Raw genomic sequence first — 26,566 nt, 5'->3', positions numbered from 1 at the left:
TTTTTTTTTATTTATTTTTTAATTTTTTTTTAATGATATTTGTCTTAATTTCTGATCATGGGCTTTGTGTCGTAAGTGTATTATGCACCTACATCTTCAAATGATACACGCAGGATGGTGATACGGGCCCCAAACTGCGCACATTGCGAACAACCCACGTGTAATGTATGCACTATGCACGTCGCACTCCGATCCGGGTACGTATACGTGGTACTGCCGGGTTTTTTAAGCTGCTCGATTAGGCGATATGTTAAGTTGAGAGATTTTTTCAAAAATACTGTTTTTTGTCCTAAAATACTGTTTTTTCCTCTTAAGAATACTTTTTTTCGTTGAAGAAGGTTGGCATCTCTGCTCTAGCCCTCTACTATTACTAACACCACCTCCAATCACTATCATCACAAGCTCTGTCACCAGCCCCCAAATTCGCTTTTTGTAACCGCATTTCTTTGAAGTATTATACATTTTTTTATATTATATAGTGTAAAGCACATGAAAAATTTCCAGCTCTGTAGGTCAAATATGCTTTGTAGTTACTTTTACAATGAAAATTATATCATGTTTTTAATTTTAAAAAAGAATTTCATCCTTAAATAATCGATGATGGATAAATATTTCCTGAATATTTTCTCTCTAGAGAGCCTTGTTTTTTTCCTTCTTTTTTAGAGCAAGACATCACAATGCTCTCACTCTATGGGAGATGTTTAATTATTTTATTTTGTTCTTTTGTTTCTGTCTGCTTCAGATATTCTGTGCTAGATGTTCGGCCAACTCTGTACCCCTACCCCGCTACGGACAGACAAAGCCAGTCAGAGTGTGTAATAGATGCTACATGTACCATGTGACTCCATTTCAACACTGACCATAGTCAGCGAATGACGTGCTACATGGGCATCCATTTCAACACTGCCTGTAGTTGGCTCAAGCTAGTCAGAGTTCAGCTCATGCTACCGTGATTCCATATCAACACTGACCATAGTCAACTAAAGTTAGAGGATGTCCGATGCATGATATGGCTACATTCCAACACTGACCATTGCTGACTGAAATCAGAGTTTGTAAGCATTGCTACTTGTGACTCTATGTCAACACTGACCATAGTCAGCTGAGGTTAGTCATCGTAGCTGATGCTGAATGCGACTCTATTTCGACAAGTTGATTGAAGTTAGTCAAGAAACTGCAACTGTTGCTATGTATGATTCCATGTCTTCACTGACCATAGTCTATAATAGCTAGTCGGAGTTGTAATCGACCTCTTTGTCACTCACGACCAACTGCTGCCAGACAATATTTGGAAACCATTCCTATAGACATGCTCTTGACAGCACAACGTTGCAGAATGCTCATTACAACTATCTGGTGTAGAACAAGTGCAAGATGCGCTAAGCTTGTGACTTCAAAAACTGGAAGAAAGTAACGGTCTCACCAACATGCTGAAGCCAGTGGTCCTCTCAGAAGACACTAAGGATATCAGCACACGTCGTCTTCGCGATTGACTGGAACCGTCTTCTTCAGTTACTCCTCCAATCTTGTATGCTGATGTGACAGGCACATTCTGACCACTGCAGGACTCTCTTGGTGTATCTTGATTTGAAGTTATTGAAAATTGATTTTGATTTTGATAACTGGAAAGAAAGTTTCTACGCTCCATGATGGTCCCCAGTGGTTTGAATCATTCCTAGCAGAGATTTGATTGAGAGAGGAATCCCTGAAAGATGCTTGCAATATCATGCCAAACTTGATATATGTCTCTCTGCTGCTAATTGATCCAATGCTATCAATCAGACAAACTCATAAACATGTGTACATCATCCATATATTGAAGTGCAATGTATTTTACTTATTTGTACAAAATATATATATATATTTGACAATTTATCTATGTATGGTGAAAATACCAACCTGAGAAAAAAAAAAGGCATTTGAGGCTGACTTTTATTGAAACTAATAGGTTCTTGTGATTGTAATGTGCAGTACCCGTTATGTCCTGTCATTTTTTTTAGAAGGGGGAGGGGGAGGAGGTGGTGACACTCATATAGCAGTGGTCCTATAAAAGTACATATTTTTATCATGTAATTAACATTCTGAGCCTACATTCTGCAACTTTTGTCTCATTTGTAAGATATTTCTCCCATTTGTACTTCATAAGTGTTTTTGATGTGGTTGATTGACTGCTTCAAAGCCGTGAGCCAAATATGTCAAAAAGAGCATTAAGGGAAAAGAAATACATCAAAATTTTGTTTCGCTTTAGTAGGTGGTAGATGGTAGCTTGAATGGTCAAATAAGATTGTTTAGAGAAAGAGCCTTCACTACCGTATGACTATGGGACCAAAGACGTTAGATCCGAACATTTGTGTGTTTCTCTCTTGGCCTAAAAGTAGTATTTAATGTGACATTGTAGTTTGTACATTGTATATGCTAAGTACTGCCTTGTGGAATCTGCTTTTTCATGAATATCATTTTGATATTGATCCAGTGTGCAAGTAAGAGAGTTATTCAACTAAACTGTTATTGTAGAAGAAAAAAGTAGAAACAATTCTTTGAAAATAAAACTGGGCATAGTAAAATAACATTCATAATTTTCATATCTTACTTTTTTTAATAGTCATGTTTAACACCGCCTGAAAAACAATAATCATGAAGTTGACAAAATTCAAGAGTGAAATTAGATACAAGAGAATATTTCTTTTGCTTTGAGCAACAATTTATTTTGCAACAAATGTGGAATAAAATAATCAGTTTCCGTATTATCTGTGAGGGCTGGTTGAAAAAAGGTGTTGTTTTCCAACTCTACCAATTCAAATTCAATGACAGAGAGCTCTAGAATTGCCACAATTGCATAATTATATTATTGTTTTGAATTTTTGTTTAAATCTCATTTTCTGGCTTTAACTACTTATGTGAATGTATATACTGTCTTGCATTGTATTTTATGTGCTCCCTTTCATACGTGTACAATATACCTTGCTTTTAATGCATATAGCAGAAACACTTATTTCCGTCATCATGTGTGCTACACACTACATAGCTGAAAAATGCATATTTTTCTTCTCATATTTCCCTTGGTTTAGTGCTACTTGTTTTTTTTTTACTTATACATGTATGTGCTTTCTTTAATATACCACGATTGATTTCCAGCTTGTTACTTTTAATTTATTCATGTGACTTTTTTTGCCCACAATTTGCTGAAGAGTTACATTGTTGAGTTATTTGAAATGCATTTTTTTGTTCATACCTAGTTGCATAGTGCTAGACTAAGAAATAGTTCATCACAATGTAGTCCAAATAGCTAGCTGAATTAATGTTTTTTTGTATCTACACCACACCTTGTATGTATTCAGATGTTTTGTTTGATCTCCTTGTTTGTTTGTTTGTTTGTTTGATTGTTTGTTTGTTTGAGATATTTACCCGATTGCTACCCCATTCGGCTGAAGTTATCGGTTTATTTTTTTTCTTGTGTGCCTGTAAGGATTTGTGAGGAAGAATATCAAATTTTGAAGAGAGGGAAAAGTTTGCCAGAGGAATGATATTCAGGATAGTTGGAGAACTCTTTTTTTTCTCAAGTTAAATGTATTCAATCAATTTTGCAATTCTTGTTTGAAAATCAAAAGGAAAAGGGACATGGACAAAATTGGAAGTTTTTCTACATTTTAAATTCTTGCTTTCTGACACTTCTTTGGTTCGTACTTTTACTGCCATGTAAATGAAAAAGGTTTTTGTGGGTTCGTTTCTCTAGAATTTATAATTTGTTTTAATGTTAATAAATAAGGAAATTAATTAAGTGTATAAATTTTGTATTGCTTTGTCTTCCTGACGTCTTGGCCATATTTTTTTGAGAATATACTTCATTTGTCGCCGTAATGTTTATTAAAATATTCAATTGATTGATTTATTGATGAAGGTTGTGGTCATGTTGCTGGCAACAGATTATGCAACAAAGAACAAATTCTGTAATTTTTCAATATACTTTTATCTGTTATGATCATGTGCAAAACTACCATGTTGATTCTTAATTGAATTAAACTGGGCAGTTTTGAACCGATATAAACTTATTCCTCACTGTCATAATTGATAAATTGGATTAATTGGGAAATGTGCGTTTCTTTTGAATGTACAAAACATCTCAAAGATTATTCTGCTTTTAATATGATAACTCTTGTGTTTTCATTTATGATTTTGAGTGTCATATAACATGCTAGGCTGATCACTCTGTATTTTCACTCTGTATTTGGAAGTTCCTTTGACTAAATGAGGATAACAAACTGCTACTTTGGCTTGCTATCCAAGTCTTTTGCATGTCTTCTGCTTCAATCTTTGTACAGTATTATGTTGCAATAAACTAATAATGATCAAAGAGAAATTACTAATTGATTTGTTGTGTTTCTATTTCAATGTTTTACTCTGTGGTGTGTTTTTTTCTTCTAAATTTTTTTTTTTTTTTTTAAAAGAAAGCCAGCATCCCTTGGTGATTTCAGACTGGCTTCTTATCAGATTCTTTTGTGTAGATCTTATGAATCCATGGAGAACGGAAATTTGAAGAAGAAAAAAAATCATCTTAATAAAAATTGATTGCATGTTTTAGAACTGATAGACAGATGCTAGAGATTAATTTATGACCTTTAATTAATATAGGTACAAATGATGTTGTACATGTTTTGGGGGTTAAATAGAAGAAAAATGGAGGTAGACAGGGTTAGAGAGGAATGATTGTGTAATGAGAGAGGGAGGGGTGAGGAGAAAAATGAGACATTAAAAGAAAAAGAGAGAAGATAGAATATGGGTACAACAATAAAAAAGGATGTAGAGAGAGGGAGGGGTGGGGGGGGGGGGGGTGAGGAGAGAAATGAGAAATTAAAAGGAGGGAGAGGCATGATATAATATGGGGGACAATGAAAAGAATGTGTAATCAAGCCCTATACTCATCCATTCAGGGCAAGAGTCATTAACTCACATCATTTAAACACATTCTTTCTGGTTCTCAACAGTTGATATGATATTTGGAGATGAAATGGTAGAATTGGACATGTTTCTCTTCTCACTAGTCCATAATTTAGCCGATTACTATTTTAAGAGCAATTCCCTTTGATCTTCCTCCTACCTGCTGCTTGTCCAAGATGTGGTCATCTCAAATTCATATGCCCCCTTGCAAAACAAGTTATGGAATTTGTTGATCAGCTAGGCCATCTTCGGCTAGCAGCAGGTAGGGGAGAGATCACGAAATAGGATAAAGCCAACAAGATTCTGGACTATTTCTCCACATGCATACGTCACCATTACTATGAATTCAACAAATTAGTAGATTGGGCATTCTTTGCCATTATAACCCGTATCAGACATCTGAGCTGGTCATTTACAAAACCGTATTGCCCTAGTTTTTATAAGCAGAGGGAACGGAAGGGTATATTCTTTGTATTTTCCTTGGTCTCTCTGCCCGTATAGACTTTGCATGTAGAGATGAGTGAAAATATAGTCTCATATTGACAGCGCTGTATTTTGTCAATTTCATTGCGCATCTATTAAACCTGCGCACTTTGCGTGCACTCTGTTGTGACGTAATAATCACACTGTTTGCATTGTATCGAAAATTTTGTCAAGCGCTGCTGGTTGACAAAGTTTGTTCAGTTCTTTGAGATTGTCATGGTTGATTTATGTATTTGCTCTAGATGTCTGATTTGGATAACAATAAAAATATTGACTGGCTTAACTTTCGGTAGATACCACATATATTGCCCTCACAAGACCCATATTGCCCTCGTTTTTTACTTGGGGCAATATGAGTCTAGCTTGGGCAATATATGTGGTATCTCCCTCAAGGCCAGTCAATATTATATAAATATTCTACTAAATATTCTACATAAAAATATAAATTCTTATGATTTGATGACACCTGACAATATACCCGACGCATTCCCATATACCTACCAACAAAATAAGCTTTGGGAAAACTGTCATCTTTTAAAATTCTTTCAAAATAAAATGTTATCTAGATCATATTATCTCATGACTTTAAAGGTATTACAAAGTTTTGGGAAATTTTGAAAAATGGGGTGATAGTGATTCCTTACAATTGTGATATATTTGGATGCCCCTGTGGATGTATTAAAAACACCAGAAATTTTAGCCCCTAAAACACTTCTGCTTTCGAGAAAAATTGAATACAAAGATTTACCGGTGCTCCCAGTAAATTTTGATAAATTTCAAATAGCTCCTACGGCCGTACAATGGTAGCTGCGACCATGAAAATCTCAGAGTATGTAGTTGTGGTATATAATTTCTGAACGAGAATATCTAATTGGTTATTTTAGTCAAATAACATTGTTTACTAACTTAATTAATATCTTGACCTTGAGAGGGAGCTATTCAACATAAAGTGTTTATTATTTACAATTTCATAACTTTAGAGTCGATTTCGACCCGACAACGATCACTGAATATTGTAGGATCGTATATGCTTTCAATATGTTCATTTGAACCAAATTCATGACCCCATACCGAAACTTTGTATTACCTTTCAGCAAGATAAAAATAAACAAATACCAAAAAAATGAGAAACATATTTGCTAATAAAATAATTTGGAAGAATTCATGATTTAATGTAAAGACTAGAACTTCATAAAGAGGCATGAATATCCATACAAACAACATTCTTACATTCAATATTCAATACATATTGGATATCAGGTAAGTAATATTTCACAACACTTTTTCTTCTTCCACCGAATTCAATGGCATATGTTCCCTATGGGTTGGTGTATGGATAGTGTACAGTTATAGATACAGTGAAATCATTACATGAAGACCTATCAAGGCAGACACACGATATGGTCTATACAAGCAGGTGGTTTTTCTGTACATCAACCTCAAATTCTTTTTTTTTCTTCAGATTTTAATGAGAACACTTATTCAGGTAAATTTCTATACAGGTTGCCTCAAAATCAGATTTCGCTTTACTACAATGTAATGGATATGGATGTGGTTAATATGCAAGTCGATAAGGTGTCCACGAGTAAAATGATTAAACTCACAGTAGATTTGTTAAAAACTTATTATTTACTTATAAGAGGGAGTAGACAACCAGAAGTACTTCAAGGAGTATAGAAAATAGCCGACACCAAAAAAATATAAGGTTGATGTTTCATCATTCGTAGGAATCCATATAGATCAACATTTGACTTTGAAATCTCATATTGAAAGAGCAAATATGTGTATTAGAATAAAGTTTGGTTTTTTATATAGATTAAGACCGTTTATGTTTTATTGTCATTGTATAAAACATTAACTCAACCACATATTAATATGGAATTGAGGTTTTGGGAAGCAATTATTAAATTAATATGAAATATTTATTATTAAACCAAAAGATGGCACTCAGAGCTATAACATTTAGTCCTTTTAGGACTCATTCACACCCCTGGAGTTAAAATTATTGAATATGTATCAACTACATAAACTATCTACATGTATTTGTGTTTTCATGCATCAACTATTGAAAAATAGATTGCCACAGTCCCTTGTTCAGTACTGCTCTTTCGTAAAGCACAGATACGAGACAAGACAAAGAGAAAATAAAAAGCTGAGTGTACCTTAATTAAGGACAACGCAAAGTACATTTGTGTCATACATGCAGAGGCGTATATGCTTCTGGAATGATTTACCTAATCTGTCAGGGAAAAAGCTTTAGTTTCTTGTTTTTGTAGTACAGCACAAATGTTAATAGAATAACTAATAATAAACTATGCATTTCACCAAGGTTCTTGCCTTTCATTAGAAAATATATTCTATATTTTTTTGACAGTGTATGATACACGGTTGTATTGTTTTATTAAGAATGCCTATTTATACAAGTTTAGGCTTTGCATTTGAACACAAAAACATATTATCTTAGATACATAGAATAGTATGTAGCTTTAGTATATACCTATATTCAATAATTATCCATAAACATATATATATTTACATTTTATTTGTTAAAGGTAATAAAAAGTTTTGGGAAATTTTGAAAATTGGGTGGATAGTGATTCTTAACAATTTTGATATATTTGGACGCCCCTGTGGATGTATTATGAGCACTGGAAAATTTAACCCATAAAACACTTCTACTTTTGAGAAACATTGAATATAAAAATTTACCGGTGCTCCCGGTAAATTTTGATAAATTCCAAATAGCGCCTACGGCCGTACAATGGTAGCTGCGACCATTGAAATCTCAGAATATGTAGCTGTGATATATAATTTCCAAACAGGAATAGCTAATCGGTCAAGTTTAGTCAAGAAACATTGTTTTATAGCTTAATTAATATCTTGACCTTGAGAAGGAGCTATACAACATAAAGAGTTTATTATTTACAATTTCATAACTTTAGACTCGATTTCAACCGCGACAACGATCACTGAATATTGTAGGATCGCATATGCTTCCAATATGTTCATTTGAACCAAATTCATGACCATATACCAAAACTTTGTATTACCTTTAAGATACTGTACTTAAAAGGTACCAGACATGATAAGCATTTTATGCTATTTTCTCGTCCCGTTTATCTTTGTTAAACATGCATTTATTATTGTTATTATTGTTTTTATTGTTAGATTTAATAATGTATTGGTTGGATAATAAAACCTCAACTCAACTCAACTCAGATACACGTACGTGTATATCTGGATTCAAAAGTGTATAGTCTTCAGTACAATTTACCATTCTAACTATACTGTGAAGATGTGATGGTCTTGAGGAAACATCAGTGGACTGTGGAACACATAGTTTGGGGTTCCAGTCCTGCCGTGGCAGTAATGTCCTTTGGCAAGACATTATTGTACATTTGCCACACTCCACCCAGGTGAGGAATAGGGTACCTGGCAGGAAGTAATATCTTGAAATGCTAAAGCGCCGTAATGGCAGCCACGCTAAAGCTGGGTAATAATTGTGGAGCACCAGGGGGGTGTTTGACAAAGACTAAGATCTACTTTAAGTTGGGCTTAAATATGGCAGGCCATTGATGCCACTGGTTGCTGTCACCATTGGTCTCTCAGTTATGATCTTTAGATATTATTTTTGCCCATGATTTGTACCTCCCTTCAGAAACAAATGCCGGGAATGGTTAGAGGAACTATAGTGGCATGAAAGGCCTGCCATAGTTAAGTTCAACTTAAAGTCGATTTTAGTCTTTGGGAAACACTCCCCAGGAGTGTTAAGTCTGTCAGACATGGGCACTATGCAAAAACCCACTATTATCAATATTATTACAATTTGTAGTGTGTTTCCACAATAAAGATTCAAATAAAACCAAAGCTTTACTCTCAGATGGCAACAGGCCTTTCTTGAAAAAGTCTGAAATAAGTCTTCCAGGTTTAAAACATCAAAGAATTCTCAAAAGAAAAATATGGATTTTCTAATGACTGTAACCCATTAGCAACTAAACCGCCCAAAACCACCCCTCTTTTTACTCACTAAACTGCCCGAAACCGCCCTTCCGTTTTCAATGGCTATAGTATTTGTTCTAGGGTCTTCTGTGATATTGTTATACGTGCATAATCCTTATGATGTCTACTTTAGGATTCTGCATAGAAAAATAGCGCATGTTTCATATTGTTTTTACAAAATCTCTAGTTGCTAAGGGGTTAACATCTACTGAACTGTATTCCTTAAATTGACAACATGATGATGTCATATGGGGTAACTCGACTAGCACTTAATTGTGCTAACTTTTGGTGTTCTTTTAGCAACAACTTGAACTTTTGTATAAATGTGTTTTATGTAGGCATTAATTAAGCTTTTGCAGTAATTCATTGTTTTGTACATTATGTACAGTTTGTATTTTATTGTTTTGCCTTTCATTGTTTGTTTTATGATGTACATACATTTTGTTGTTTCTAAAAAACTTCAAACTTCAAGTAATATTATCAAAGGATGATTTTCCAAACGTCATAGAGCTCTCATCTTAAATCTTCAGTCTGAGAAATTATTGGTTTATCAAAAAGTAATGCAACAGAGCAGGGTTATATACCGTAGCTCTTCAATACCTTTTTGAGAATGTCAACATATATATATACATGTACATACATATACCTCAATGTTACCTGATTTGAAGTAGGGTTATGACTTTGAATTCATGCAGTTATGTGACAATGTTATCTTTATTATAGGTACGCAGTAATGTATAGTTCATTTTCATCATATATATCTGAGTCTTCTAATTACCCTACTACACCAAATATATTTTGTATTATCATTACATAAAGTAGATTCATATAATTCATCATTATACATACATAAATTTTATGTTCTTCTGACTCTCAGCAGATAATATACACATCATTTTTATCTTTACCAGTAAATGCTACAACAAAAATAGCATTTGAGCTATAGTCAAATCTAAGTCAAGGATCATCCAGATCAAAGGTCTCCTGGGCCAAGGGTCACTCTGCTTCATGTGCCTCCTGAACAGCAAACACGAATTTCAGATCTACCTAAGCTTCATCTTCTTACTCTTGGATCTGGAGGGATACAATGAAATAAAGGAGCAGTCAAAGTCAGTAAAATAGGGGGAAAAAGATAGAAATAGTCTGTAAAGAGCCAGAAAGGAGTTACTACAATGATTAAATGGCTCTTAGTAGATGACATGATAACAACTGGTTTGTTGAACAAACATTATTTTGTATTTCTATTTAATTTTTTCTTTTGGGTTGGAGGTCAATTTGAAGATACCGTAGGTTTAGGAGTCAGTTTGAAATCAATGTAGATTGTAGTTTTAAAGACACCATATTACGCTGACAGAAAAAGAAGAAAGTCAGATCAGTTTTTGTGAGAAGAATGATATAAATTGTGGCGCCAGATCATTGCCTAGGAATTTAGTTTTATTTCATTGACATTGAACATCAAGTAATTGCGTTTATGTGTCATGGAATTATTTAAGATACATAACTGTCAGAGCTCAAGCATATATGGAATGAGCTAATATTAAAATAGATATTCATTGATTTTAAAAACTAACTTTATTTTCATTATTGCATAGTTGAAACTTTGATTCGACAAGGTTATCAAAATTCAATGCTTGGAAACATTTGAAGTAATGATTATTATAAATTACAAAACGCTTAAATACAGCCCCGGCATAGCACCTGAAGAGCTCTCCGAACGCTGCTGAGATGTGTGAGATCACAGTATGGACATGACTTGCCCAAGCAGACGATGTCCCATGACATCTCACACATTTTTAGTGCCAGTGTTTTCATCTTCTCTTGAGTTCTTTCTCTTACTTCACTACCGTCAGGCTAATTGTATAATCTATTGCCTCACTCTAAACCCCGCGCATGATTTTATTTTGATGACAAATGCAGCGATACAAAAATAAAGGAATCTGTCACTTGTAAACAAAATAAGACGCCATTGTATATTCAGCTGCACACACCGGGGTATGTTTGGTGTTTCAAGAGGGAACAAATGCCGTCCTTATATCATTCCGGGGGTTTTTCAATTTGAAAGTCTGATTTCTTTGATTGTTAATTAACCCCTATCCTGTGTATTTACAAGCAAAAGATTTTAGTTATCAGAGTCGGGTCATATCCCCTTTTGAATGGTTTGACATGCCTTTACATTTATATACACTAATCTCAATATAATTTGACAAATAATAGCTTTGCAATTATGTTCATTCTCTATGGGATGTCGTCTGCTTGGGCATTGTTGGTCCATATAGTGACGTCATTAAAACACCGTTATTTTTCCGGCGAATCTCTCGTATATCCCAGCTGCTATGGAGGTGGTTGTATTTGTATTTTTATAAATCACCCGATATGTAGTTGACCTAAAACTTGGACGATGGCCATCTGTTAGCTTACCAGTCTCTAGTGATACATTGGTTGACATGTATGTGATCTTCTTTGAATTTCACCTTTAAGATGGACATTTTCATTTAGTACATGTGCAGGAGTTTGAGTGTATTGCATACGTGTACCGCTATATGTATTTGGTTTGCCCGTAGGTGGCATTGTTCAAATTATATATGTGGTGCATAATTTGAAAGGGATATTTGGAAAGCTCCAGAGATGTTATTAAATATCTATTTTGAGTTTTAATACATTGAAAGAAAACCAGTTTATGCATTTAAAACAATTCAGAGTTTGATAGATCATTCAAATTAGATTTGATCTTTGGAGATTATATTGTAGATAGAGAGTTTAGTTTAATTCAGTTGAAACACAGGCTTTGATCTGAAAGGAAATGGAGTTGTTATCTTAAATGGATAATTCATAGTGTGAGAAAAGGAAGAAAAACTCTTATACAGTACTTGTATTAGAGAGTTTTATTCATTTATTGATAGCATAAAACAGACATATAATTATGAGTCTTTTGATTCATTATATATTTTCTACAGATTTGAATACAATTAAGTTGTCCTGTTTTAATTGGCAGTCTAGCACTCATAGTTCCCTTATTGATCCGACAACAAAGTGGGCGATTGAAATCCACTCAAATCATTCAATATACATGTATGTATGTATTTCAAAATAATAGCAAATTCATGCAGTTACATAAGGCTTCACAATAAGCTCCACCATATGTATTTGCATGACTCAAACAATAATAGATCACTTGAAAATATAGTATTCTATAAATAAAACATAATTAAATCACTGCTTGATGTCATAATTCAACCAAGGGCCTTAAAGGTACTCTGTTCCATTTGCAGGCCCAAAAAATGAAAATGTTAAATTCCAACGGCATTTGAAAGATAATACTAATTTAGAACTTCGCAAAAAAAAGATGGCTTGAAGATGTCTTTAAGTGGGAAAACAACGGCTATTAGTTGTCAAATCGACTTAGGAGCTATAGAGCCAGTAAGTAATAGTTTGATTTTCAGACCATTGTATCGATTGGTACGCAAATGGTGCCCAAAGATTTAATCAGTTTAAATTTGGCCATTATAAGAAGTGGGTTATTGATGTAGACAAATGCTCATGTACCCTTGACAGCTCATTTTATGTAATGTTTGTTATTACCAAAGAAGAAAAAATGCCAGTCAGTCACTCAATAGTCGCTGACAGTGAAGTCTAGCAAGTAAACGGGTTTCCTTGCATAATTTGAATATTAGGACACTGCTAACGTTAACATTTCACAGATTTCAAAGTTCTACAGAATTTGATGTTGGCTGTTTTAGGCGGCACATTAGACAGCTAGATGAAATAGTCCTTTACAAAAGTTTCATGACATTTGTTATATATTCTAATACAATGCAGCTACTGTACAATACACCTACCCTCTGAGTACATCATTCGCAAGCTGTCGCTTCTCTGTCTGTCTCTGTAATACTTTTTCCTCAATTGTATTGGAGCAGACAAACTTGTGAACACTCCTCGTCTGCCCTGGCCTGTAGATCCAATCACAGGCTTGGTCTTCTACAACTGGATTCCTACACAAACAAACAACAAAACAAAATTTAAAAAACTCAGATCATTTTAAGAACTGGTCATGCCATTTCATTTAAAAAAAATTAACAGAAGTGATTCTATTAATGTAGTTATGTTGAGCCCTTGAAAATGACCCCCCCCCCCCTCTCCATTTTTGTTGTTGATTTGAACACCCCTCACAACAAGTGGAACAACGCAGCCCCAAATGAGAGATAAAAAATTGGTAGCTGCTAGCTGGCCTGCCATTACATTGCTTTTTGCTGATGATACATACAACAGTCTACTGACTTCATTCTCATTTCGTCTATTTTTAGGTAACAAATTCAACTTCTTACCATATATATTCATTTTATTACAAATTATAATATTGTTTTACCTGTCCCAAGATATTGATTGGGATAATTTTAATTCCAATAGGGCTTTTTACATAACAGTGAATGCATGGCACTCTCACTGGGTGTTTAAGGTGGAAGTGTACGTTGAAGCAAAGGATTGACTCTCGCCTCCTGGTTGCTTAATGAGCTGTAATCTATGTAAGAAGGAGGAAGGGAGTAGAAGCCCAAATTGAAGAAACTTCATCTGGGATAATTATGTGGTTTTAATACAGATATTTCATACAGAAAATATATTCTCAAACAATAATTATTGCTTTTGTATAAAGAGTTGACATGGAATAATACAAACAGTATCCAATTGAAAATTTAAAAAAAATGAAAATGAAAAATGAAGATATCGAAAGGCACTGGATATAGGTATGCATGGATACATGGGACTACACAAAACTTATGGCAAGAATTTGGACCCCAAAAGTCACTATTCCTGGTCATTATTGTACATGTGATATAAAAGCTTTGCAATTGATTCTTTGTTTCGATACATTATTGACCGCTGTGTATTCTATACTAACGGATATCCTTTCTTTCATTTTAATTTTTAAAACTCTACCCATTTAATGAAAAGTCAGTAAAGCATTCTCTTACCAGTGCATATCGAGGAAGACGATGTGATTATCCCTGATGAGCTTCAGGCCGCGCCCACGGGCCTTCATCGACAACAGCATGATCTCGCGACCCCCGGGGTTGTTGAATTTCCTCATCGCCTTAAATCGTTTCTTTGGAGGGATATCACCTCGGATACTCCAGTACTTGAACTTTGCCTTCTTAAGGTGGCTAGCTACCACATCCAGCATTTTAGTCGACTTGGAGACAAGGACGGTCTTGATGGGGCGGTCTGCAGGACCTGCGGCACGAATCTTCTTCAGTCCATAAATCAAAAACTTGATCTATACAAAGAGAGGCACAGATATGGTTATATAACTAATAACAAAGGCACACATTCATTGCTGGTCCTGGCATTAACAATCAAAATTATAATGTATCATCAAACCTAAATATTCATGTTCTGTTTTGCACTCATCCCCCCCCCAAAAAAAAAGAAGCTTTGGTGAGATTTCTAGAAGATTTCTTACAAGCTGCTGCAAGTGTTCATCCATTTTTGGGAGTAATAAGCAAAATAATCTATGGTTCTGCAGTGACACATGTCACAGGTTAAAAATACAGTCAGTCTGTACAATTTTGGACACATTTAGCTGTAAGCCTCTTTACAGCTTATTGAAAAGCCTAAATGTGCTTTCCTTACAATCAAATATCATTAATATTTACATGAAATACAGATTTCGAACCCTGGTCCTTGAGAAGCTAGGATCATGCATTTTTATCTATGGCTTGCCCTGACCCGACCTGAGCCCTAGTCATCCTCACCCTGACCTATGTTTGACCTTATTATGATCATAATTATTCTAAACTAACCTTGAATTGAGCATAAGTATTGTTAACTGAATTTTGTACTTGATAAGCTGGGTTCGTACAAGGTCGTCCTAGGCTTGACCTGACCTGACCCAATCTGACCCCTAGTCATCCTCACCTTGACCTATGTTTGACCTTATTATGATCATAATTATTCTAAACTAACCTAAAATTGGGCATACCGTATTGTTTACTGACCTTTGTACTTGAGAAGCTGTGTTCATACAGGGTCGTCTTAGGCTTGACCTGACCTGACCCAACCTGACCCCTAGTCATCCTCACCATGATCTATGTTTGACCTTATTATGATCATAATTATTCTAAACTAACCTAAAATTGAGCATTAATATTTTTAACTGACCTTTGCACTTAAGAAGCTGTGTTGATACAAGTTCGTCTTAGGCTTGACCTGACCTGACCCCGGGCCAAGTTTGATACCGTCCGTCTCACACGACTCTTGGTCTGGGAGCTACAAAGGAAATGTGATGGAGTACAAATCGGATTACATAGTCACTCTTTGAATATAAAGTGAAATTAAACAGCATTCATTTCGTTTCACAAGAATCCCTTGTGGTTTAAATGTGTCCAAATTTATTCTTATACATGTACATTGGAAGAAAAGAAAAAAAAAGTTGAGTTCTGCACAAAATGATTATCACTTAAATTACCTTTGTTAAATACAATGTGCCTTCTCTTATATGTATCAGAATATATCATAATAATAACAATATTGGATATCTATATAGCGCACATATCCACCATGCATGGTGCTCAAGGCGCTCCAACTATTAACCCGGCTTTATTAACATACTTACATGTTACCTTGGTGTCAAACGTGAATGTCTACAATTACATTTCATGGATCAAAATATGCTTCATTCAGTGTTTCATTAAATTAAATTGATCAAATGGGCAGCAATAATAACCCAACAGTACCCTAGACTCCTAATATTAAAACTGCAACACACATACTAAATCCACTTAATACCTCTTTGAGCAAACTAAGATGACCACAGCATTGTCCCAAGCGTAGCTGGTTGACCAGGTTGTAAGGTGTGCGTCTGGGATTGGTAAGGTCGACATAGGGAAGAATTAAAATGAAATTCCAGAGAATGAGAGAAGAAGAAATGACAGAACGATTTACTTGGAAAATCAGCTACAGATATCACAACAAAGAATGACATGCACTACCACTGAAAATAAAGCTCAATAAATGCTCGGACTAAAAGGGTGCTAAATGCTGGATTGTTTTAAAATCATAATAATAAGCATTATTATAAATATCTCTGGGCCCATGTTCATAGAAAATTACTAAACCAGTTACCAACTATTTACATACTTAGGCTGTAGTATATAGTTAGTGGACAAAAAGGCAGAGTAATTAGGTTTTATGAATATGAGCCCTGTTGTCTATCTAACATTCATTTAATCAAGAAAAGATGGATCTCAAATTCTAGATATAAAGATTCCAAAGGGAAAATGAAACAAATTGTATACTATTACTCCTATGATATGATTTAGTAGGATCCACAAGTAACGGTATGTTCACAGTAATCATATTCCTAACTTCAACCTTGGAGCAAATTACCACTTTACCTAACCTATGCCTAAAACCTTATAAAAACCCAAGCCATAAATGATGGTTAAAATGCATGTAGAAATGAAAGAAAAATACATAACAGAGAAAAATATATACGTGGCCCACACAATAACATAATTTTGTGCACAAACTTACTACAAAATATACGGGCAGAGTGCTAATATTATGATGAGAGTAACTATGAAGAAAACTAGATGGACCGATCTTCGACTCCGCCATAGAGCAATTTTACAAACCAAACCAGAGGCAATTTTCAAAATTCAAGTTTGATTGTAATTAAATCCATTAACAGGTTTTCAGAATATCGTGATTATACAAGCTATATTTAATGTTTAATACCATGCCGTACAGCTTATTGAGGTATTTGTTTTTAAAAAGCATGGTAGAGAAGTACAAGCTGAAGTTGATCGAGATAAGGAATACCGTAATAATTTGACCCATCTGTCACAAAAGAGTTGTCTTTTACTGTGGTTATTACCTGTATTGTTTGACGAGCTGATCATAGATATTTCTCTCTTCACTCGACAGACATATTGAGTGTATCTCCTTCTTCATCTTCTTCTTCTTCTTCTTCTTCTTCTTCGGCAGAGAAGCCTACATAACAAAACAAGGAAGTTATATTATACTAAGTAGCAAGGGGTCAATCCGAGCTTTAGCATGGGGGGGGGGGGGGGGGGGGGGAGCGGGACACAATTACATGTCACCGTTACTACTTTCAAAGTATACCACGTTATCAGTGGCGGATTCAGGGGGGTGGGTGTTATATTGCTACACACACACACACACACTCTCCTCTCTCTCTCTAAAATAAAAGCTCGTTGTTAATTTGCTTCATCACATGATCTGTTACATAATACTTTGCCGCACGTAACATAAGTACTGTAGGGGATTATCATAGTACATCATTATGCTTCAGGTTTTATCTAATCAACATAAAAGTATATACACTGTCGCTTATATAGTTGGAATATTTATATTTTACCCCAATTTTTTTTATGAAGTTATTTTGACAATGATTTATTCCTATTAGATCTAGATAATAGTACCAATATACATTCTCAGTTTTTATTGAATAATAATTTGCCAGTGTTTGTTTTGCGTGACTGCTAAAGCATGTGTATGCTACTATGCATATCAACTAGAGGACCTATGCCCGTAAGTCATAAATGACAGTAATGAGGATTAATGCCCCACAAAAGGGCACTAATATGGCACATCGACACGGTTTTGATCCTGGGGCCTCACAGTTACGAGGCAATATTGCTTGGCCACTGAACCATGACTGTAGGGTAGGGGGCAGTTCCCCAAAATAAAAAAAAAACAAAGAAAATGCAATAAATTTCAATAATTGATTGCATTTTACCCCGGCCCCCAACATAAAAAAATCCTCTGTACGACCATGCATTATGGCTCAAGGCATGGGCACCCAGAATTTGTTTTTCTGTTGGGCTGTGCCCTTTTGTGGGGCATTAATCCTCATTACTGCCATTTATGACTTAAGGGCGTAGGTCCCCTAGTTGATAAGCATAGGAGCATACACATGCTTTAGCAGTCACGCAAAACAAACACTGGCATATTATTATTTAATAAAATCTGAGAATGTATACTATTATCTAGATCTATTAGGAATAAATCATTGTCAAAATAATTCCATAAATTGGGGTGAAACAAAACAAGGGAAACGCTCTCGGCTGTCTCGCCTGCATTACAAAATTTGATATGATGAAAAGATTGATGTTGGAACATTATTTATAGGCAGGGTGGTCCTTAGCAGGCCCCCCAAAATGAAATCCTCTGAATATATTCAGCATTTTGAAGTGAATATTGACTAAGAATCATCAGAAGAATTATTTACTAGTAATTGTACCACGATCGATAACTTGAATGAAATATGACCTAATTCTCATATTTAGTTGTTTTGTTTGTTTGTTTGTTTGTTTTATTTCCACTTTTTCATATCAATACAAAGAAACATACAAATAAATATAATGAATAACATGTAAGTTTGACAAAATTTGTTTCTAGTTAAAATAGAAGTTTCATACAAAAGGAAAAAGCAGGAGACCACATGTCGTAAGCGTAAATGCTTGAACATGACCGTGGCCTCTGCCGAGTTAACAAAAATAAAAGAACAACCCATGCAACTGCATTGTATTCAATGTTAAATAAGATATAAGTGAAGTGATTAAAAGTGAGCATGGCTGAATTAATTTTGAGTGAAAATAACAAAACAAATTTAGTAAAATATTTCGTGTTGAGAAGTGCATTTGTGCAAGGTGCAAAAATTTAGCTTGGTGGAACAAAAAGAGACTAATACCGTGATATTATTGTGTGTTAGTTTTAGTTACGGGTGATAATATTAAATGTATGCAGGGTCCATTCCTGTTGACAAACAAAGACAGAAGAATTCAAGACATAACATAATCCAAGTCTACTGACCTAAAATGACCTTTGACCCTTGAATTTGTGTCATATGATTTGTGATACTTGATAACCCTTGGGTACAAGTTTCATGGAATTTGAACAATCAATTTTGAAAATATGCTAAAAAATTCAAATCTTGATGTTGATGCCACAACAAGGTCTATGGGCACGTTTATGCTTCACTTTTGAAGGTAGAATGAGCGATTTGTAACGCTCATCGTAAACGCTCATCGTAATCGCAGTTCCACAGTGTACTGTTCATGCTCACTTCTCTGGCTCCTACAGGCAATTCTCCATGTGTGGCCTTAATTGGTATTCTAGCTGGATTTGCAAACCTTCACTGTGCATGCTACGTAGACCCACTAGAGGTCAGTGCGTTGACCCCATTTAAACGCGTTTAAAAATTGTAAACGCATCTTTTTGTGAGTTTACGATCGGCGATCATGATCGCCGTTTTTTCGGTGATTCTACAAAAGTGAGCATGGACGCAACGGTGTTTTAAACTAAACGCGTAACAGATGCCTGATTCTGGCCAGAAAAAGTGAAGCATAAACACGCCCTAAGTATGTTGACCTAAAATGACCTTTGACCTTGACTTTGTGACCTGAAATTCTACTCACAAGATTAGGGATACTTGATAACCCTATAGTCCAAGTTTCATTGACTAAGAACTTATACTTTCAAAATTATATCAAAAATTCAAAAACTTAACCTAAGGTTAAGTTTTTGATGTTGACGCTGCCGCCGCCGTCGCCGCTGCGGCCGCCACCGCTGCCACCGCCGCCACCGCCGCCACCGCCGCCACCGCCGCCACCGGAAAAGCGGCGCCTATGTCTCGCTTTTTTGCTACGCAGGCGAGACTAAAATTCTAACTATATGAGCGACAGTGTACGATGACAAGAATAATGCCAAAGATCGCCATACATGTACATCTTCCTGCATCATGACATACAGTGTGTCATAAAAACAAAAGACATAATCACAGTCTGTAATTGAAATGTATATGTGCCATAGTTTAATTAATAGGTTTTCATTAATCCTTTCAGGATAGGATGTATTTTATATAGGTATTAAAGAATGTTGTCCAAAATTTGAAATAATTGCCAATTTTGATTAAAAAACAATGAATTTGAATCTCTCAATGACTTTTCAAATTTAAGGATTTAAAGATGAAGTTGAGTTCTGGTCATGCGATTGCATTGCATGAAAGAAACGGTGTGGAATCGACCAGAAATGGTTGATCATCTATCATATAAGAATTTGTGTGTATTGCAAGATTCTGGAATCATCAAAATGATAAGAAATTTGGCCAAGTCTTGGGAAAGTTACAAACACTGTACACAGAAAGATGTATATGGGACTACACGAACACGTGGCGTAAAAATCCTACCCCCGAGTTTTACGATGTTACATGACATATTTAGAATATAAAGGCATTTGAAGAGCCATGCTTTTCAGGGAACATGTCTTATCTGATGTTCTGATGCATCTGATGATCTGATGCAGGACTCTGAATCAAAACTTGAGGAGCCAAAATGCGAAAGGGTTAATGGCCAGGGGGGTGTTTCACAAAGATCCTAAGTAGAACTTAAAAATTATGGGCAGCCATTGGAGCCTTAAAATGAAATATACTCAAAAGCAGAAATTCAAGTATTTTAGACATTTTATAAATTCCACAACAAGAATATGAAATCTCCTTAATGATAGAAAATATGAATGATTTGAATAAACATTTTATGCCTTTCAAAAATATTTTTACATAATATTTTCAAAGATGCTAATGGCTTTCCATAATTTTTAAGTCCAACTTAGAGTTAAGTTCTACTTAGGATCTTTGTGAAACAACCCCCAGGGTCCATAATATTTCTAGGAGCCATTTCTAGGATTCTGTCAAAACACCGGACTCATGCTACATCTGTTCATAAAATAATGAAACGATGACAAATCATGGATGATTGATATTGTGTTAGCCTTACTACTCACGATTGGATTCCCACTGCTAGACTTGGTTCTCTGTAAGACTAAACTCTTGACCAGGATTCGAAGTGTCGCTAATTTGGCTGGAATACAAGAAAAAAATTGTCATGTATCAAAATTGCAATACAAGAATTAAAAATAAAAAAACACCTATAAATGGTTACAAGGTCCCTTTTGAGCATATGGAAATAATTTCAGTTACCGTATTTCATTTTCCTCTTTTCAATCATTTTTATTCAGTTCCATTTAATTTCCTAATTGTCCTTATATACATGTACCCCAAAAAACTTGAGATTCATCTAATTTATTGCCAATTTATAAGTAAACTCTATGCTTACAGTTACATACAATGGCATTTGAATTAGTTTGGATATAAAATGAATTAATAAAAACAGTAAAAGTTTATATTTCTCATTCCTTATCATGACATCATTACATGCAAAATTCGTCCAATGTAAGATGAAATAAGAACAGATGAGTCTTTCTCACATGTGTCTGAACTCTGTACTTACTCGATCCTGCATTCTCTACTTGTCTCTTCCACACCTGATATTCATCAAATGGTGTACATCTCAAGAATCTAATCAATAGAAACAAATGTAGCTTTTATAAAGAGGTCCTGATGCCATGGCATATAGCTACACATAAAGAAATGCTGTGAAACCACATAACTTTGAACTGGAAGTAGAGCTAGGAATAAAGGAAACAATATCAATGATATTCTTTGCAATTTGAAACATCTTTTTGATTTCATTATAAAGAGATGATAACATATAACACATTTTGGACATACACATGTATGCGCCCCAGGTCAATAATCTTGGATCTGTCACTGCTATCAGAGCCCCGTTTCATAAAAATTGTTATTAATGACAATTAAGTTATAATAACTGTTATAAGCTACTGAAATCATGGCATATGATTGGCTGAGAGCAGATTTGTCATATAAATTTAGCATTTGTTAATACGGATAACAAGTTTTATGAAAAGAGAGCTCTGTTCAGAGCCAGAAGAGCGTCAACAAGCTAAAAATAAACTTGAGTTCTGCATGGTAAATATAAATATAGAAGATGAATTCTCACAGAATCCAATGAAACTTACACTGAATGTTTAAGATTACACATAAATGACATGTGCCAATTTTGGTATAGTGTAATGTGGCTGAGTAATGAGCATAGAAAGATAAGCAAATCCGGGTAAGTATAGGCCCAACACCATGTGCTTAACACAGGTCACTATGTGCAAATGGGAGTTGTGGTTTTATCACAAATGATGCCCAGAAAGTGTTTGTGCGTTTGTTTTTATTTGACTGGTTCAAACAACCTATCTTACTGCAGGATAAACAATCCAGAATAAATCATAGCAATTTTCTCTCAAAACACGATTCCAATACCAGAGCTCAAGAATAGCATTAAGATCCTTCTGGCTGAAACAGATGATGACATATCCCACATTTGCGCCAGGTCAATAATCATTGATCTGCCACTGCTGCACTTCAACAAAAAATTTGCTGTAAATTAGGCGTATTTCATCAGCGGCTTGCATGGAACCAATAAAACATTTTAAAGAGCAATATACCTGATGAGTGAGAACAATTCCATGGTGTTGTTCTGGATAGGGTAGCCTGTTACAGCCCATCGTGCCGTGGCCTTCAGCTGACAGATCGTAATGGCCGTCTGGCGTATATGGTTCTTGATGTTATGCGCTTCATCCAAGATGATGCGATCCCAGGACTCACGCAGAAAGGCTGGTTGATTTTTGCTACCAGTTGATGCTTCATCATCCTGGTAAGAATGACACCAAAGTCTTCATTACATTGATGAAAGAGTCTTAAAGACCGTCAATACTACTGGGCCAGAAGGGATTAGACCACACAGCTAAGTCACTGACAGGTGGCTATCTCATTAACTCAGCTCTCAACTAACATAAGAAAAAGAGGATCATGGGGACCAACAGGCACCGATTGGGGAAGTTTTCTATATAGAGGGAGCAAGTAGCTACAAGTAGGACAGTGGGGCTTTAAAATCATATGAACATACAAACGATTTGAACAAAAATGTTCTTGTAAGACATCCTACGATCCTGTGCTGCTTCAATCATTTGATAGAAATGAAATGGAGGAAACATATACAGTGAAATCCTACAGTAATGATGGTGGTTTCTTGTACAGCACATGTATCCACCATGTATAAGCCAACATAGGGTTGATTTGGTGTAACACACTTTCTGGAAGACTGCAGGTGTAAATTAGGACTTGTCACATTTGACCAATTGCTCTTGATTTGAGTGGATCTACCCCTTTGTTTTCTACATAGATCCAATTATTAAGCTCTTACCTTCAACGCTTTCACTCCCTTGTCATCCTTCAGAAGTGGTTTAAGATCGCTCCTAACCTGGTTATAGCTCGCGAAGACCATGTCATACTTGGCCAGTTTCTCTGGGCTGATTTCCCGATTTGTTCCACGGTACAGGTAGACTTTTAGTTGGCCAGGCTCGCAAAAACGTTCAACCTCCTTGGCCCACTGGTCCATGTTGGATGCTGGGCATATCACTAGGGTGCAAGGGTTTTCTGAATTGAATAAAAGATAAGCAAATATTACAACCATTTTATATCCTTGATTATACATCATCAGTCTTTCTTTTTCCCTCTGTTTCACCAATGGACAGAGGTAAGGATAACCCGAAAAACATAATTCCTTTGACACCATCTTCAGTGGGCAGAGGCAAAACAAAAATCTTCATCCTAAAAAGTATTTGTTGAAGGGATTTCCCAATGATAATAATAATAATTATATTGGATTCATATATAGTGCATGTATCGACCTTGCAAGGTCCTCCAAGGCGCTCCAACATTACCTGGCTATGCTAGGCTGCCGATTTCGACGCTCACAGCATTTAAGGAATTCCTTCCTACATGTACCTGTACCCATTTAACACCTGGGTGGAGAGTGGCAAATGATACCTACCTGATTCTTTATGTGCCTCCTGTTTCTTCAGGAGTACCAGTGAGATCATGGTCTGGATATACCCAAGCCGCGTCTTATCAACTGAAAATAGAAACAACAGAGCATACTAGCCATTAGGAATATCAAGCACTGGAAAATGGAATATTTTGCTTCAATTCCATTGGCTTTTACTACAAATGATAGAGGTATGTTATCACACGTGACTGCTTTGCTTTAGTATTACCTACTCCAGAGATGCCAAGTTCAAAGATCAGCTATGCGTGACATTTCATGACTCAGCGCGTGAGTTAGGGTATAGCGTACTTGTAGCATATAAATTGTACATTTGATTTCAAAACACGAACCCAGCGAGGAGCTAGCTGAGACCTCGAGGCTGTCGGCCAGTAGTCTAGCAATTACTACCTTTTTTTCCCTTTTTTTCCCCAGTCTGGCCCTGATGCTTGACAAAAATCCAGTTTGGCCCTGATGTGTGACAAAAGTGGTTGCCATGCGTGACAGCGTTTTTTTGCCCTCAATGCGTGACTGTCACGCACAACGCGTGACGCTTGCTAGCTCTGCTACTCTTGATTTTATCTCATAACAGGCAGTCCCTGAACTCATTGAGGTTAACGTACATTTGCAGCTACGTAAATCAGACATTTATTTTCAAATCAGCAATACAAATTTTACTGAGCTATGAATGACATAAACTCTACTTTACTAGGGCATAGTGAAAGTATCTCTGGTAAAATTTACATTAGAATATTAATCTTCACAATTAAGCCTCTTAAAGGTACTATGTCCCTTTTGCAGCTAACATCAAATTTTGTAGAACTTTGCAGGAAATATGAATATGTCACGTATGTCCTATCTGTGAAATTTAAACGTTAGCAGTGTCCTAGTATTAAAACTATCCAAGGAAACCCGTTTACTTTCTAGACTTCACTGTCAGACACTATTGAGTGACTGACTGACTTCTTTTTTTTTCTTTGGTAATAACATACATATAATGAGCTGTAAAGGGTACATGAGCACTACATCAATAACCCAATTCTTGTAATGGCCAAAATTAAACTGATTGGATCTCTGTGCAGCACAAAACGTATGGCCATTTGGTACAAGGGTCTGAAAATCAGACTATTACTTTAGTGATTGCGTGCGCCTGTAATCCAGCTAAAAAGTGGAAGTTACAAACTGATTCAGCCGAGGACGCAGGTTCGAAACTGAGTCACGTCTTTCGGATGGTGACGTTTAAAGGTCGGTCCCAGACGTAAATAATCATATCTGATTGATACACGTCTGTAAAAACCCAATACACACACACACACACACGCCATCAATAAAGTCGATTCGACAATAAATGGTCGTTATTTTCCCACTTTAAGACATTTTCAAGCCCTTTCGTTTTAAGGGAAGTTCTGAATTATTATTTTCTTTCAAATGCCATTGGAATTTAACCTTTTCATTTTTTTGGCCTGCAAATTGGACATAAGTACCGTATAGGCAGGAACTTTGACACCTTCGTCCTGACTCTATTATTTAAAGGTCAAAGTTCATCAAAAATCGCAAAACCAATAATGAAAGTTACATCATCAGATACAGAGCAAAAATAGTGAAAGTCACAGGACATGGGTATGAGGTTTAATGTTTGAAGAGTATACAATACAATATTTGTGACAAAAAACAAGGTCTCTTACCAAGAATTCCTCCACATGGATTTTTTTGTGCCTCTCTCCATGACAGCCAAGCGAGGGCATGCTTCTGATGACTCTTGAGAGTGACTTGGAGGTGGCTGGGATCATCTGCCTCGGTCTCAGCAGATGGGCAAGTTTCAAGAGCTCTAAAGAATAAAGATGTAAAAAGATACTGAAGCTACTAAAAGTGCAAGTGCAGTTAGAATCAAATCGTTTACCCATGAAAAATACAAACTAAGGAGGTTGGGGTTGGCACAATAATGTTTAATTCATAACTCCTCCCACCCCCCCCCCCAAAAAAAATAAAGGAGAATAATACATGAACAAAAAAATACCTTGCATCCACTTTAGCTTTGTTATCCAGCAATGCTTCCTGCCAAATATATGAAAAGGAATTATAATAGGCATCGGAATCTTCAGATTTGCAATACATTGATAAATTAATAATCATTGTCCCTCCCCCACCAATGTTGCTATATTACTTCTTTTTCAAACAAGTTCTACTCATGTATTTTCATGTCAGATGCATGACTTTTTGTGGGAAAAGTGAGATTGTAAATGAACAGTAATTTGATGAATATCACATTTATTTAGCCTTTCAGGCTGGTCCTCAAACATATTATGTATGGGCAATGACAGTTGTGACTTTAGGTCAAGTTCGATTAATGATGCTTACTTAAGATGTTACGATAAATTCTCTGATGGGAGTATTGACTT

At 35.6% G+C, this 26,566-nt stretch overlaps 2 protein-coding genes across 3 annotated transcripts in view; one reads left to right on the top strand and one right to left on the bottom strand.

Annotated features, from left to right (window-relative positions):
• The window catches only part of LOC115918867 (lateral signaling target protein 2 homolog), a 34,393-nt gene extending 30,033 nt beyond the window's left edge, over window positions 1-4,360 (top strand). The window contains exon 12 of one of the 2 annotated variants that reach the window (XM_030992832.1): window positions 743-4,360. In XM_030992832.1, coding sequence (XP_030848692.1) covers window positions 743-859 — 117 coding nt within the window. In that variant the 3' untranslated portion in view covers window positions 860-4,360. The remainder of the gene's footprint in view (window positions 1-742) is intronic. The other variant, XM_030992840.1, reaches the window with a different exon arrangement.
• A 4,587-nt stretch (window positions 4,361-8,947) lies between these two features.
• Window positions 8,948-26,467, bottom strand: LOC115926910 (transcription termination factor 2-like). The gene is made up of 13 exons (XM_030992530.1): window positions 26,445-26,467; window positions 25,853-25,995; window positions 24,177-24,257; window positions 23,547-23,779; window positions 22,789-22,994; window positions 21,723-21,790; window positions 21,217-21,293; window positions 17,288-17,403; window positions 16,198-16,270; window positions 15,571-15,678; window positions 14,385-14,686; window positions 13,254-13,406; window positions 8,948-10,491 (listed from the first exon to the last, which is right to left on the bottom strand). Exons 1-13 carry the CDS (start codon window positions 26,465-26,467, stop codon window positions 10,461-10,463), a joined length of 1,614 nt encoding a protein of 537 aa, XP_030848390.1. The 3' UTR covers window positions 8,948-10,460.
• Window positions 26,468-26,566: the final 99 nt, after the last annotated feature.

The sequence above is a fragment of the Strongylocentrotus purpuratus genome, unplaced genomic scaffold, assembly GCF_000002235.5.
Source record: "Strongylocentrotus purpuratus isolate Spur 01 unplaced genomic scaffold, Spur_5.0 spur5_contig_847, whole genome shotgun sequence".
Lineage (NCBI taxonomy): Eukaryota > Metazoa > Echinodermata > Echinoidea > Camarodonta > Strongylocentrotidae > Strongylocentrotus > Strongylocentrotus purpuratus.
Note: the sequence above shows the minus strand (reverse complement) of the source record. Positions and strands in the feature narration are given on the sequence as shown.

Bases quoted from the DNA above. Each gene is read 5' to 3' on its own strand.
- LOC115926910 (XM_030992530.1), bottom strand. From the start codon at position 26,467: ATGTTTGAGGACCAGCCTGAAAG. The intron at 23,780-24,176 runs GTAGGTATCATT...TATTCAATTCAG, and splicing joins GGAGGCACATAAAGAATCAG to AAAACCCTTGCACCCTAGTG. The intron at 21,294-21,722 runs GTAAGTACAGAG...CTTGTATTCCAG, and splicing joins AGTAGAGAATGCAGGATCGA to CCAAATTAGCGACACTTCGA.